At 41.6% G+C, this 13,608-nt stretch overlaps 1 protein-coding gene and 1 long non-coding RNA gene across 2 annotated transcripts in view; both read right to left on the minus strand.

Annotated features, from left to right (window-relative positions):
* Positions 1 to 7,209: 7,209 nt before the first annotated feature.
* On the minus strand, positions 7,210 to 10,018 carry LOC150021028 (uncharacterized). Its single transcript, XR_016510618.1, has 2 exons — positions 7,855 to 10,018; positions 7,210 to 7,755 (listed from the first exon to the last, which is right to left on the minus strand). It is a non-coding gene; the product is annotated as an uncharacterized LOC150021028 (long non-coding RNA).
* Positions 10,019 to 13,608, minus strand: part of DGKG (diacylglycerol kinase gamma) — a 184,104-nt gene continuing 180,514 nt past the window's right edge. Inside the window, exon 26 of the mRNA XM_090275145.1 lies at positions 10,019 to 10,183. Within this exon, the coding sequence (XP_090131271.1) occupies positions 10,085 to 10,183 (99 nt within the window). The 3' untranslated portion in view covers positions 10,019 to 10,084. The remainder of the gene's footprint in view (positions 10,184 to 13,608) is intronic.

Genomic DNA, 13,608 nt, shown 5'->3' on the forward strand with positions numbered 1-13,608 from the left:
ACAAGTTCCTACTGTCAGGATGGTGAAAACAATTTTCATTTTCATATTAATCAGCAAAGATGTTCATTCCTCATGGCAGCAATGTCAGGAAGGCGGAAGGTGATGCTTGGTTTTTATGAATGCCATGGTGTGGAGGATGGGAGGGTGGGGTAGGGTATTTAACGAAACAAGCTATGCAGATGTGCATGGGGAAACATGTTTAAGAAAGCTTTTCCTACTTTCACGTGGAAAGCCTATTGTTGGGTGCTCAGTTACATCTGCCAGCCACAGGCTGGGAATCGAGCCATGGTTGAGTATCAGGTCTTGATTTCCAGTTGTTGCCACCAGCTAGGCTGTTCTTGAATAAAAGACAGGTTGAATATTCTGGAAACTGCTGTCACTCATTGTACCTGCTTCCCTTTTTTTTGGTAGACTCACTGAGTCAGCAGGATTTGCAAGCAAACTAACCAACACCTTGCTTATTTTCTTGTGCAGAGCATTTACAGTCAGCTGGCCCTGACCACAGCAGCTCCGCACAGAGCAAGTGTAATGATACCCACCTCCCTAATATTTTGCCTATTGAAAATAAAATCTCACCCAGCACAAGTGAGCCAGACATTTTCTCGGAGGTTGACACACTTCCAGTTCTGTTATGCCCTAGGGGAGGGAGAGGATCTGTCTGTACATCTCAGCAGCTTACCCCTCCCCCAGTCTAGCTTCATATTCTTAACATATGGGAGCAACAATGATAATGTTTTTTTACATGGCTAAATGAACCTGCAGAGATGAGGTTTCACTGTTTGTCCAAAATAATACTGTGCCCAGTCTTTCTGTAACTACTAATGCTTTAAACAATTATTTTTTCAAAAAAAAGAACACACATTGTTCAAATTTCTAACTCCTCCAAGTGCTTTGCATTTCCTCTTTAGCATCATTAGAGCTTGTAACACTTTCCAACTTAGTGTCTTTTGAGAATTTAGTTAATGTGCTGTTTACCTTCCTCTTTCCAGATCAATCAGAAACACTTTGAATATTTCGAGTACAGCCAAACCCTTTCTTGGGTTCCTCTTCCTTTTATAAATGATAGAGTGATATCCTGAGTAACTTCTATTTGTGATAACTGGATTTAATCAGTTGAGAAATGACTAAGCTCATATATACACAACACCCTGGAATCTTTCTCCAGAAACTTGGAGGACAGACACACACAAACTTTAGTACTTAAGAAAGGTTTCCCCATAATGAAGTATGTGCAATATTTTGGTGTGAGATGTATGTCATGACATCTATAATTCATGTCAAAATATTTTGGTGAAAGAAAACAAATATGGCAAATGAAACAAATATGGAAGATGATAACACATTATACTCATGGCTCTATTTTTCTGTATGTTTGAAAATTTTCATAATAAAGGAAATTACTCCCAAATGTTCTACTTCCAGGAAGTATATTTAACTGGGGAGTGGGGGGGGGGAGCTTCAGGAGGCTAACAGGGAAGGGATAGGAGTTGGAAATTGCTTAATCCTCTTAAGGTTATTACCTTAATGCCTGATGATAGCAGAGTGTGATGATAGCAAACTCTAAATAACAATTCAGTGACATCCTCTATTATTAAAACCTTCCATGCAAGTGCGGTTTCCTAAGTTAAAATATCTAGGTCTCAATCCTTTTACCTCAAGAATGTTGGAGAGAGAGGAAATATTCACCAGGAAATTTGATCTTTTCTTGAAGAGCATGCCATTTTCTGGTAACCGATTGGTACCAGTTTACTTAAAAAATAAAAATAAAAAAAGACAAAAAAATAAATTTATCAATTACTTTGAAAATACTGTATAGTCTAGTTCTTCAGTAGAAAATACTGACTTTCTGGACTCTCCTGGATTGACACTTATATTGTGGGGTTTATTGATTTCTTCCTTTTTGTACTAAGCTAAAAAGAAATGATGATTTTATTTATTTTTTAAATTTTTTTAGTGAAAAGAAAAAGAATTGTTTATTTAACAGTTATATAGATTTAGTTATTTGCGAATTTCTGTTGTTAAGTCTTATATTCTTTAAAACACCCATAAACACATATCCTTGCCTCCCCCCTACCAAACCAGGCTAGTTTTAGAAAAGTCAGAGAAACTCTTTCCCTACTTTCCAAACACAGTTCAGCTTTACCAGCAGCTGCCAATCACTCTTCTGATTGGGGAGGTCCTTTCTGTGCTGTGGTGCCCTCCAGCTCTCAATGCAGAACCTCTGGATTCTCAGCCTCCTTGTAAACTGCCTTCTTCCTGCAAACCGCATCGATCCCCTCTCCTCAAAACCTCATGGCGAGAGCCTCTTAAAGCAGCCTGGAGACCCCTTCTCCAAGCCACATGGAGAACTTAGCTTCTTTATTCTGCATGGAGAAGGTCCCTTCGCCAAGCCACATGGAGGGGGCGAGAGCGTGAGAGCGAGAGCACGAGCGAGAGAGTGAGCGTGCGCAAGAGAGAGAAATGATCATTTTATTACCCTCACCGTGTAATTCTTAGTAATATTCCATTTTAAAAATAAGTTTTTTGAAAAAAGTTCAGTTTTCTTTTTGCATTCTTCTAGAAGCAGTCTTTTTACCCCAAACTATGATCCATCTAACAGATATTTTAAAGGACACTTCGAATCTCCACTCCACCTTTAGATATCAGTTACTAAATTGGATGGGTGACTACATGACCTCATTTCACTGATCCTGATCTTTAATATGGTCTCTGTGTATCTTTAATATGACCCTTTATATTATGTGAATACTCTGGTCTGGTAGAGTTCTTCAGCAAGTGTTCATTGTTGGCTGTCTATTCACTGAGTAATGTCTTAGGATATTGCCAAGCTGCGGCCTTGGAGAGAGGACCTAAGATAAAGGGAGGTGGGTAAACTGCACGTGGGCCTTCTGCTGCCCAGATCTGCTCCTTCTCCTCAGTGTGCCTCTGTGGGTGAATGAATGGTATTTGCCACTCCTGGTCTGTGGAAGAAGGAGGAGAGAGACGTGGGTTTTCAGTTTGAGAAGGAAGTAAGTCATGCATAGGGAATTGGCTTTGGGCAGTAAATCCCTGTCACTATGATTGAAGCTCAAAGGAATTGGTGATGGCAATACAGGCATGGCATGGACTTTGAAGGAAGATACTGACAGACCTGGATCCTGGATGGGCTGCCTGAGGTGCTTTGTTTCTCAGTTTCCTCATTTGTCAAATGAAGAACCACACAGCACCAACTTCATCAGGTTCTTGTGAAGTTTAAAAGTGCTTATAAAAGTAATAGGCTTTGGACTGGACAATAAATGGTAGTTGTTATTTAATAACAAGTTCATCAATTCCTGGACATTTTCATTTTACCATTAACTCAAATGCAAGCTTAAAAAAAAAAAAAGAAATGATTTCTCAGTCCTTTCTTCCATTTTTGGACCATAGTGTTCATGCTCATCTCCCTTGCCCAAATAAATCTGCTAAAAAAAAAAAAAAAAAAAAAAAAAAAATCCAGTTCTCTCTCTCTTTTCATCTCATGAATCTGTATTTTATTATATGGCTCTCTCACTGTGTTGTAACTCTACTTCTGTGCTGTTCTTTTTCTTTTATTTTGTCAATTCTGACCTCATCTCTAAGAAGTAGAATGCAAATATTTCTATCTTTCTGTCCACGTTGAATTTCATATTTTCTGAATCATGAAGCTGCCCTCCATGTGACCTAGAAAGCCCTTTGATGATCCATATTTAGCTGTATCCATCACTCAACAGATGTCTGGGTAGTTAAAGGCCCCCATGAGCTCCCTCTACATCCTGTGGTTTCAAGTTCCTGAGTTGTTAGTTAAAAAGCTTTCATCTCCACTCCTCCACCCCCTTCCCTTATCTATTCCAGGGTAGGACAGATACCCACTATACTCACTGTAGCTATTAATTCATTTAACAAATATTTACTTATTACCTACTACACGCTAGGTACTGGGTTAGATGTTATACTCTTTACTTCCAAATTGCATTTTCCTGATTTGACCCATGTAGAGTAGTCCTCCATGTCTTCTGATTACTTCCCTAGAATTTGCATTGAGCATCCAATTAAATGGTGTCTTCTGTTTGCAGTGTTTCCTGACCCCTGGGAGACTCGAAGGCTTAATTGCACACTCCAAAGCCTTGTTATAGTGCACCTGCCACTGCATCCACAGATTTCAGGATAGCATAGGTTTACTGTGGGCTGCATCTAAGGGAGTTTAGTTAGCAGGTGAGGCTGCAGAGCTCTGCTTGCCATCCTGCACCATGGACATGAAGAATGAAGTGGTAGCAAGGGTGGAATGCTCAGCAAGTTAAGCAGCTAATTTCCAAAAACCTTTGGTTTTCTGTGTCTTTGGTTTCCCACAGAGATGCCCATGAGGAAACATTCCTCTCTGTTTTGTGAGCTTTCTGGATCTTCCCATTAGATAGCATCTCTTGGCATCTGAAAGGCAGCCTGCCATTCTGTTCTCCGGTAGAACACAGATGGCCCAGCCCACGCCTATCACTAATGAGGATCACATGCAAGGCCTTCTTGCTGGAGGCTCCCTTCCCCAACACTAGCCCTCCTTCCCCAAGCAGGCCAGTCCCTGCCGACCATGGCATTTAAGTCTGAGAAGGGCACTTGCTGCTCTCCCACTCACAGAGTTAAATAGAAAATCTATTATGTAGGCCTTGGAAAATTAGTCCCATTCAGCTAGCATTAGAAACATTGATTAAGGGATGGCTGCCAATTTGATTGCAAGAGTGAGCTACTGGGTTCCAGCTGTCCAGGGAGGTTGTGGCATTTAAATGTGGGCAAGTACTGGAAGTTCTTAAGTAAGAACATGATTAGATGGCTAGACAGAGAGGTTGACCAGATAGGAGATCAATTTGTCAATGCCATCTAATCTCACCCAGGATAGTAGGGTGATAGTGGGATGATAGTAGTATAAAAATGTTAAAGGCACTAAAATATAGTAGAAAAGCCTACATTTTGATGTGAGGTAGATCCACGTTAAGTCCCAGCTCTATCACTTGCTATCTGCCTGATCTTAGAAAGGTACTTCACCTTTCTGTATACTAATTCCTTAGCTGTGAAACAAGTACAGTGCCTACGTCATAGACTAATCTAAGGATTAAATGGGATAGCACATGAAAGGACCTAGACACAGCATCTTGCACCAGTAAGTAATCAATGGAAATTGCCTTTACTGTCTCCCTTTCCTGTTTTCTCTTCGTAGTGGAAAGTTGAATGATGCACTCCAATATGGTGGACTATCAGGTGAGCTAAAAACAATTGAAATTCTGTACAGTCCTGTTTCTCTCCCTCTCTCTCTTTTTATCTGAAACTTGATTGATATTTGCGGTGTGAGCTAGTTTCTTTTTTATTGTTATTGTAAGTCAGATACAGGTCTGGTATTTATGACTAAGAGAAGAATGTCAATCTACTAATATGGATCCCAATAAAATGCAAAATTTCTTTTCGTCTTAACACATTAACTCATTCCTTTAATTTTCACAGCTACCAAGGAGAGATTACCACCATTGGCTCCCCCTGAAGGTGCCAATGAGTCCAATCAGTCCTCTGATGTATAAGTGTGGTCTAACTGATCAGTACTCACTGATCTCTTTGGGAATCATTTTTTATTCTTTCAGACAACAAGAGACACTGATGTATCTTGTTTAAAAGGAAGTAATAGACCTATTGGTTTAACATTAATGTCCACAAAAATACTTCAGCAGCTTTCTGGACAAGGTAGATCAACCACTGCTTGTTTCTCACCCATCTGGGTCAAGGTTTTCCCTATAAGAACTGGTGGCTGTTCATTCTCCTACAAGACTCTTTTAGGTCAGCTGTAAGAGCAGTCATTAAATTGAATAAAAATAGACCACTTTACAACTGTGCTCTTTAAACCTAGTTCTTTTTTCTGGAACTACACAAATGAAATCTGACCCCTGGCAACTATCATGTTTTTTTTCTTAATTTCCCCTGAGTCCCTTCCCCACTCAGGGGATAGAGTCTTTGGTTTTTGCTTGAAGACATGTAGAACAATGGGAACATGGGAACAATAAAAGTAGTTAAACAATCACATAGAAGAAACAAGAAAGAGAGTCTGATGAATGAAGACTCTTCATCCTAGAAAAGTAGTTTTTGGAGTATTATTGCAGAGGATGGTTACTTGCACATTCCCACCTTTCCCAAAAACAAAAAGAAGAAGAGGTGGGCTTAAGGCAGTGTTCCTAATCTATAGTTGTTAGCAGACATATAAAGTCCTCTCTGGTTCTTTACTGTAAATTCTTACAGTTAAGCCTCTCTGTGCATCTCCTAGAAGGAGATCTAGTACTTGACCACAGACCTCTTTTTTCACGGAGCATTTTACAGATACTAGTATTTTGTGGAACACCTTTTAAATAAACATGGTTTCAGGTGTGCTGTTTGAAATAACTTTCTGATGGATTATTGTTGGGTCTTGGAACTGATGGCCAAGATACACCCCGAAGTTTCCTTGCTTGGGAGACTGGTAGACTCTTCTCCTCTCCCTCCACTTCTCCCTTCCTTTCTTCCTTTAACATTAGCATGAGGCACCCACCTGCCTGTTAAGTGTTGAGGAGCAGGTCTGTGACGTAGGGAATCTGGGAGTCTAGATCCTTCCCATCCCCATGATACTATTTTTATGGATCCTGATTTGTGGCAGTGTTCCACAGAAGGTACTAGCTGGGACAGGAGCTAACTGAGAGTTTTGGCCAGCAGGAAAGGGGGATAGAGATGGGAAAAGTTGATGCAATTATTTTTGGCAGGAGTTGGAACCAAAGCAGCAGGAGAGAGTAAGTTTTAAGACTCTCTGGCAAAGAAACTTCCTAATCTGTCACTGAGTATGTGTAAAAAAGTGATTAGTGTGTCTCTATATTTATCACGATTACTCACAAATATGTAATTTACATAATATATACAGCACATTAAGTACTATGTTACCTTATATAATGTGAATATGTATAATGTATATGCATGTTATGTAACGCCAGTCTGGAGGCTCTTCCAGGTTCTGCCAAGTATTTCCTAATTTATTTGGCAATTTTAACATATCTTTTCCATCTGTGGAAAGAACTCTTTTGAGAGGAGCTGGTCTCTGACCTGAAATATAATCATCCTACTAAGTCTATCTTAACTCTCAACTCAATGGAAGAAACCCACAAAGACCAATCCATAACGAGGCACAACTCTTAGCCCATTAGTCCAGGGACAACACAATGTGTCAAAGAATTCCTGTTTTATTCTCTTTATTGCCAGTGGGGTAGAAGCACAGGGGCAGGTGAGAACATGTTTATGGCATGGCCAGAATCAGAATAAGATGAGGAATAAGGACTGGATTCCTCCTTGACTGCCTGTGTGATTATGAGAAGTTACTAACCCTCTGTAAGCCTTATTTCCCTCATTGTTAAGATTGGGATGATAATGCCTCCTCTCCCAAACTTAGAGGCTGCTCTGAGGTCCATTCTGATAAAGTACTCTATAGTAAGAAACCACGGTCACAGTAGGTAAGGGATGAGTTGCAAGGTGAGAATAAAAACAACACTAGGCTTACTGAAGTTACGAAGTTTGAAGTGAAATTCCACTCAAGTTTGTAATACTCTGGCTGTAAGGAAGACTTGGGACATGTCTCTTAGTCACAATGTAAGTCCCGTGCACTAGAGTAGAGGGGGCAGAGGGCCAGTCTCTGACTTGTGAATCTTAGAGAATCAGTTTCATCTGTTCATAGTGCCAAGTCTCAACAGCTTCAAAGTTGGGGTATCAAGGCTGAAACACATGCAAAAACTTCTGTAAGTGCCTTAAAATAAGTAACCCCAAATCTGAACCTGAGTTTGTTTCAGAATCAAGTGACTTCCAAGACAGTACCTGTTGTTATTCTGTAGCTTGTTGGTCCCATCACCAAGGATCCCATCACTCAGGAGATTCTTTGGGTGGCCTGGTTTTCTCCTTGCCCAGTGCTCTGTGCTGTTAGGTTGAGCAGGATGGTCCTTGATGTCTGTCCTACATGGTCTTAGAAGACTGCTTCCTTCCGAGTTAGAATCAATTTGTACACATAATCTTAATTTCCCCTTCCTTGCGCAAAGCTCCTAACCCAGTGCAAGGAGATTAGAGGAAGCTCAATGGAGCAATGTCCAGTGGGCCCAGATTTTCTCTTGAGAAATCTCAGAGAGGATGGAGGCCTGAGGGAGCAAAGGTGCTCAGGCAAATGTTTCTTCTAGCAAAGAAGCTTCACAGATGCTTGCCTTCAGGAAAGGAGGGTAATGCCAGCACCAGCTGAATGAAGCCCGCTGAGCTCTGCCGGGACCTCTCTGGATACTGGCTGGAAGTCCCCTGCAGAAGCTTCCTTAGTCCTCTTGTGCCTTTCCACTGAGGTTATCCCTGAAGCCAGGATTGTCTCCATCCTGAGAGACTCTGATGACCACGATGAAGTGATAAGTGGAGAGTTTGATGATCTGTCCAGCATCTTCAACTCCAGACCAATTTCTCACCGGTTCAGGCCAGAGAGAATCTCTGGGAAGCATCACGAGGCCTCATTTTCTCATGTGGACTTGTCTCATTCACACATGTGCTGCACATTCATTCTTCCCTGGCAACCTGGATCCAAGTAGAATCATTTCTCAGTGACCAGACATGATCCTATTACAAGATGTGTGGGTTATTTTCTCTATTGAATATAAGTGGCACCTATTCCCAAACTACATGGACAAGTCTCTTAACTTTTCTGAGACTCAGTTTCCTTATATGACAAATGGGAGAATAAATCTTTCCCGGCATCTATTTCATGGTCATTTTGAGGATCCAGAATAGAAATTGTCATTCTCTCTATGACACAAAGCTACTTTCATTTCCCTTAAATCTCACAGTCACCACGAGGCAATGTGTCTTGACATGGAAATGGTGGAATGGGGGAGTAAAAACCTTCTTTATCTTTTCCATTTTCTGTTCTTATACTACATATTATTTTTTCAATCAGGAAAAGTCCATCAGTAAATAAATATTTATATTTATAAATATATATGCTACATATATGTACACACACATAAGACCATCAGAAGGGCCTTCAGGTCATACCCTGGGAGTCCTAGGTGTGAAGAGGCTGGAGGGAACCTCCCAAAGGTTTGTATACTGGTCTCAGCAAAAGGCCCTTCCCTCCTGACTTCTCTGCCTTCAGGAATATACTGCCACCAGGGCTTGGAACTCAAACAGGAAACACACTTTGGCTTGAAAAAGAAAGAAGCTGGGGGTGTTTTTTTTCTTCCCTTTTTTACACAATATTATGACACCAATTTGAAAAATAAATCCCAGTTTCTCAGCTTTCCCTCCCAGGTGTTCAAAGAACTAAGAAAATAAATACCACATCTAAGGTGTCCTGTGCAGGCAGCTCTGGGGGCTCTTGGAGCCGTCTCTAAACAAACACAGCCACCAGGAGAAGGCTTCGGGAAAATAACAAGTGCCCACTGACAGCACAGAAAACCAAGAATGGAAACACAGCTTTCCACAGCCTTTCTGCCTCCTCAGCAGGTTCAGGGAGAAGCTGTCGCTTGAAGGACAACCAAGAAACCAACGTGCACTTGCTGAGCTCTGCCAAGGGTTATGCTCTGAGTGTCGGAGGCCGTTTGTCTCTTTACAGAGGGACCTTTGTGTAAGTTGTCTGGAACGGGAGCTCATTCCCTTGGCCACATCCGATCTCACCACGGGCAGGAAACCTGCAACCTGCTCCTTGTGAGTGTCCGTGAGGAAACTTGCAGGGCTGGTGGGAAGAAAGGGGGGTTTCTCCTTTAATCTCAGAAAGTCTCACTCAAGGCCTTCTGGGAACAGGGAGGTTGTTGCATGAGCCAACCATACCGTGGTGGGCCCCACGTCCACTCACAATGTTCTGTTGTCACTGGCTCTGTTGGGTTGCGTCCGTTGTTGATATAAATAGAATGTATGGCAGGGTGAAGGTTTCCTCCTAAAGGGTGGCTTCATTTCCACTGGTTAGAGAGGAGACGATATGTGTATTTGAGTGTGCGTGTGCGTGCATGTGTGTGTGTGTGTGTGTGTGTGTGTGTGTTACAGTTTCTTGTTTTCTCAATTGGTTTAGTTGGCACACTGTTTAGTCTTTTGAACGGCTCTTCCTCCTCAGTGAAAAGAAGCTGCTCTTCTGGGGAGGTCCCATCATCATGGGTGCTTGGTTCTTGTGAGTAATTTTAATCTAAAAGCAAAGAAGCAGAAATGAATTAGTGGCACGCAAATCCCAGTAGCCTGTGGGAGAATGAGTCTCAGAGAGGAAGAAAGGCTGGCTTTGGGTTGGAAGGAGCCCCATGCAGAAGGACAACTGTCCTTGAACAACTTCAGAATTGGCAACTGGACCCTGATTAGGCCTGGAGTTTGGCACTGCCAAAAGTGAGGGGCGGAAACACTGGGGATAGACAGGTGTGAGCTTCCCACGTGGTAATCAGCTCACACCTGTCTTGTATCCTTGCTATTCATAGACTTTCAGAATGTCACAGCCCGAGAAGACCTCAGGGACCATCTCATTCAATCCCTCTGCAGGATAGAGGCCTAAGGTCACACAGAGTGGGGCAGAACAGCCAGAGCCCAGTTCTTCAGATTCCCAGCCTCCACTGTTCCTAGCCATTCCTGCTTAGGCAGCGCTGAGATGTCAACCAGTAACTCAAAGTTGGCCTCCTCTCTGACCTCTGGCCCAAGCATCATCATCTGGAGGGTTTCCAAGTGAGTCTCTTAGGTCCTTTCTCTTTTCTTTGCCTTTCAGGAAAGACTTGGTTTTCTTTTAAAAGCATTTGGGTTTCTTTTTTCTTTTTTGAATTTCAGGTTTTATGAGTATCTTCTCCTGTAAACTTTAAATCAATCTGGAGTGAAAGACACTGATGAGTTCTCATTTTTGCCTTTCTTTTCAATCTTATCCTCAGGGCATGGTTTCAAAATGCTTAATCCCTATTTGCATGTGGCCTAGTGACATTGCCACATCAATAATTTGCATTATTAGTCTATAACAACGTTTATCAAGTATGACATGTGTTCAGAGCAGAAAGATAATGTGGAAACAAGAGGCACTTAGGATTCAAATACCTGGGTTTGGGTCCCAGAACTCCCACATCTTTGCTGTAAGCCTTTTGGAAAAACCCTTTAACCTTCAAAACCAGATCTAGCCCACTGTAATATGAGGATATTTGCCCTATTTTTCTCACAAATTTGTTGTGAAGATGTAATGGTAGACTGTTAATGAAATCCCACTGTAAAGCGTAAAATGTAAAGTAACAGGTAAATAATTGTTATCTTACATTGGAGAAGAATCTATGAGCCCATTCTTGTGGTTTTTATCACCTTATTGAAAATGACAGTGTGACCGAAGAAAGCAACAGAAGAACTATTGGAGAGACCCATCAACATGTTTAAATTAATGTAGCATAAACCAAGTGGTGTCAAAAAGGAGTTAGGTAAAGAATGAGAAGATTCTGCACGGAGTATATGAGGAAGAATTTCAAGATCTGAAAGGAAGGGAAGGAAATAGGTTGCTGAAAAGGGAAAGGGAAGGCACTGGGCAGAGAGGGTTGATGCATGAACTGGTTGAGTGGGGGCAAAGGATAAGAAATGAGGTTGGGGATACAGATGGGGCAGTTGGTGTAGGGCTTTCAGGGGTTTAATATGAGGTAATGGGAACCATGATAACTTTTTAAGCTGGAGAATAACATGATTTAAAAAAAAGTTTGAGGGAAATTATTCAATAAGTGTTATCAGGGAGAGCTGGGATGGGGGAAGACTGGTCAGGAGGGAACTACTACTGCAAGCCAGGTTTAAATTTAAAAGGCCCCAGGATATGGAAAGGAAAGGGTGAGACCAAAAGATGTGGAGAATTCCTGAGTGACGGAAGCTGAAAATGACTTTTATGTTAGTTGCTGCCAGCCTGGACATCTAAAGGGAAGTCCATCCTTCTGTTTTGTGATAGTCGCCATAGAAGAAATCAAGAATATATCAAGCACCACCATTTTGTGTTAGGTGCCGTATTATGGGCATTATGTTTATTCCAGAATTTATGGAAGTGAAGCATAGACTGGGGACTCTGACAGCAATTCTCTTTGGCATCTAACTTAGCACTGGCTGATGACAGCAATTTGTTGTACACTTCCTTGTGATAAGCCTTCTCTTACTCCCTGAGTACACGAGTTCCCTGAGGGGAAGAACTCCTTATTCACCTTGGTATTGCCTGAGCCAGCCCAGTACCTATTCAGAGCTCTGAATATACTAACTGGTTAGCTCACTGAGAAGAGGGAGAGAGAACGTCCTGGCAGTGAGGAATGGCTGTGTTTGGGGCAGGGTGGCAGTTGGTGCACTGCCTACATTTCCGGTTGATGGCGCCCATTGTTTTTAGATGATCGAAGACCCTGGCTTCTTCTTTTTCTCCCTCTAGCTGAGCTGTTTATTTGCCTATTATCGCCTCCAGGGCGAAGAGGAGGAAGTGAAACTCAAGTTCTTCTCATTCGGTTTTTCAGCAATTTTGACGAAGGTCTTGATGGGGTAGGGGTTTGGAGATCCTAGATAACATGAGATTTTGATGTGGTTTATGATTCTAGTAATACAGATAACTGAGAGTTGACTGTATGTATACACTCTGAGGGCAAGAAATATGAGATCATATGCTTCTTTGGAATTGAAGAGATGTTGGTCCCTTACCCTCGTATCCCCAAATTCGGAGGAGCTAGTGGAGTTAAATAGCAAAGATCTCATTTTACAAGACAGTTGGACAACTAAACCTGACTTTTAAACCTTTGATGGAAAGAGAGCATTCATGCTTCTGTAGTTAGAACTCAAATTTCTCTAGTAATTGAGTAGGTCAGGCAATTAACTAAAGTCTCTGTGACTTTCTTAAACACCTTTCTAATATTTACAGCATCTGACAAGCACTAGGGACAGAAGCCCCATGTTCTCAGTTCTCTGCTCTATTATAAAGAGAAGTGATATAGTGGACTCTTGTGTGATAGCTCAAAATTCACATAACTACTGCGGCATATAATTCTCCCTTTAAAATGGCGTAAATTTTAAAATTTAACTACTGTTGGGAGTTGACTTTATTTTGGGGGCTATCTTCTGGAAATCAACACATTTTTATTGCTTCAAGAAAAGCAATAAACTGAGAGACTTATTCCTGAACGTTGCCCTCTCAGGGCAAATAATTTGAATCATGCCCAGCAATATGGCCGATAACCGTAACTGTGGACTCTTCCCTGATCATTTGGGAAGTACCCAAGTCTGTCCTAACTTCAACTGGAGATAAATAGAAAGACACAAATCTGAAAGGTCTCAACTAGTCTTTGTGATATTTTAAAGTCAAGGAACTATTCCTGCTTAAAGTGAGCTTTGGGGAGGAGAGAGGAGGTTTGTGCAATCTTTCAGGTTTTAGCTATTTCTGGGTTCTCCAAGATCTTAGGGTGCCCTGCTTCATAAGAATGTTTCCTGCCATCAGGGGCTCTCAAACATAGCTAGATAACTGGGTTTTGTTAGGGGTGGAGGAGAAGTCTGGGATTTATTGATAAGCCAGGAAGTTCAACTAGATGATTGGTTCTCAGAGTGTGGTTCCTAGACCAGCAGCATCTATATTTCCTGGGAACTTGTCAGAAA

The sequence above is a fragment of the Furipterus horrens genome, unplaced genomic scaffold, assembly GCF_987537825.1.
Source record: "Furipterus horrens unplaced genomic scaffold, mFurHor1.1.pri manual_scaffold_1, whole genome shotgun sequence".
Taxonomy (NCBI): domain Eukaryota; kingdom Metazoa; phylum Chordata; class Mammalia; order Chiroptera; family Furipteridae; genus Furipterus; species Furipterus horrens.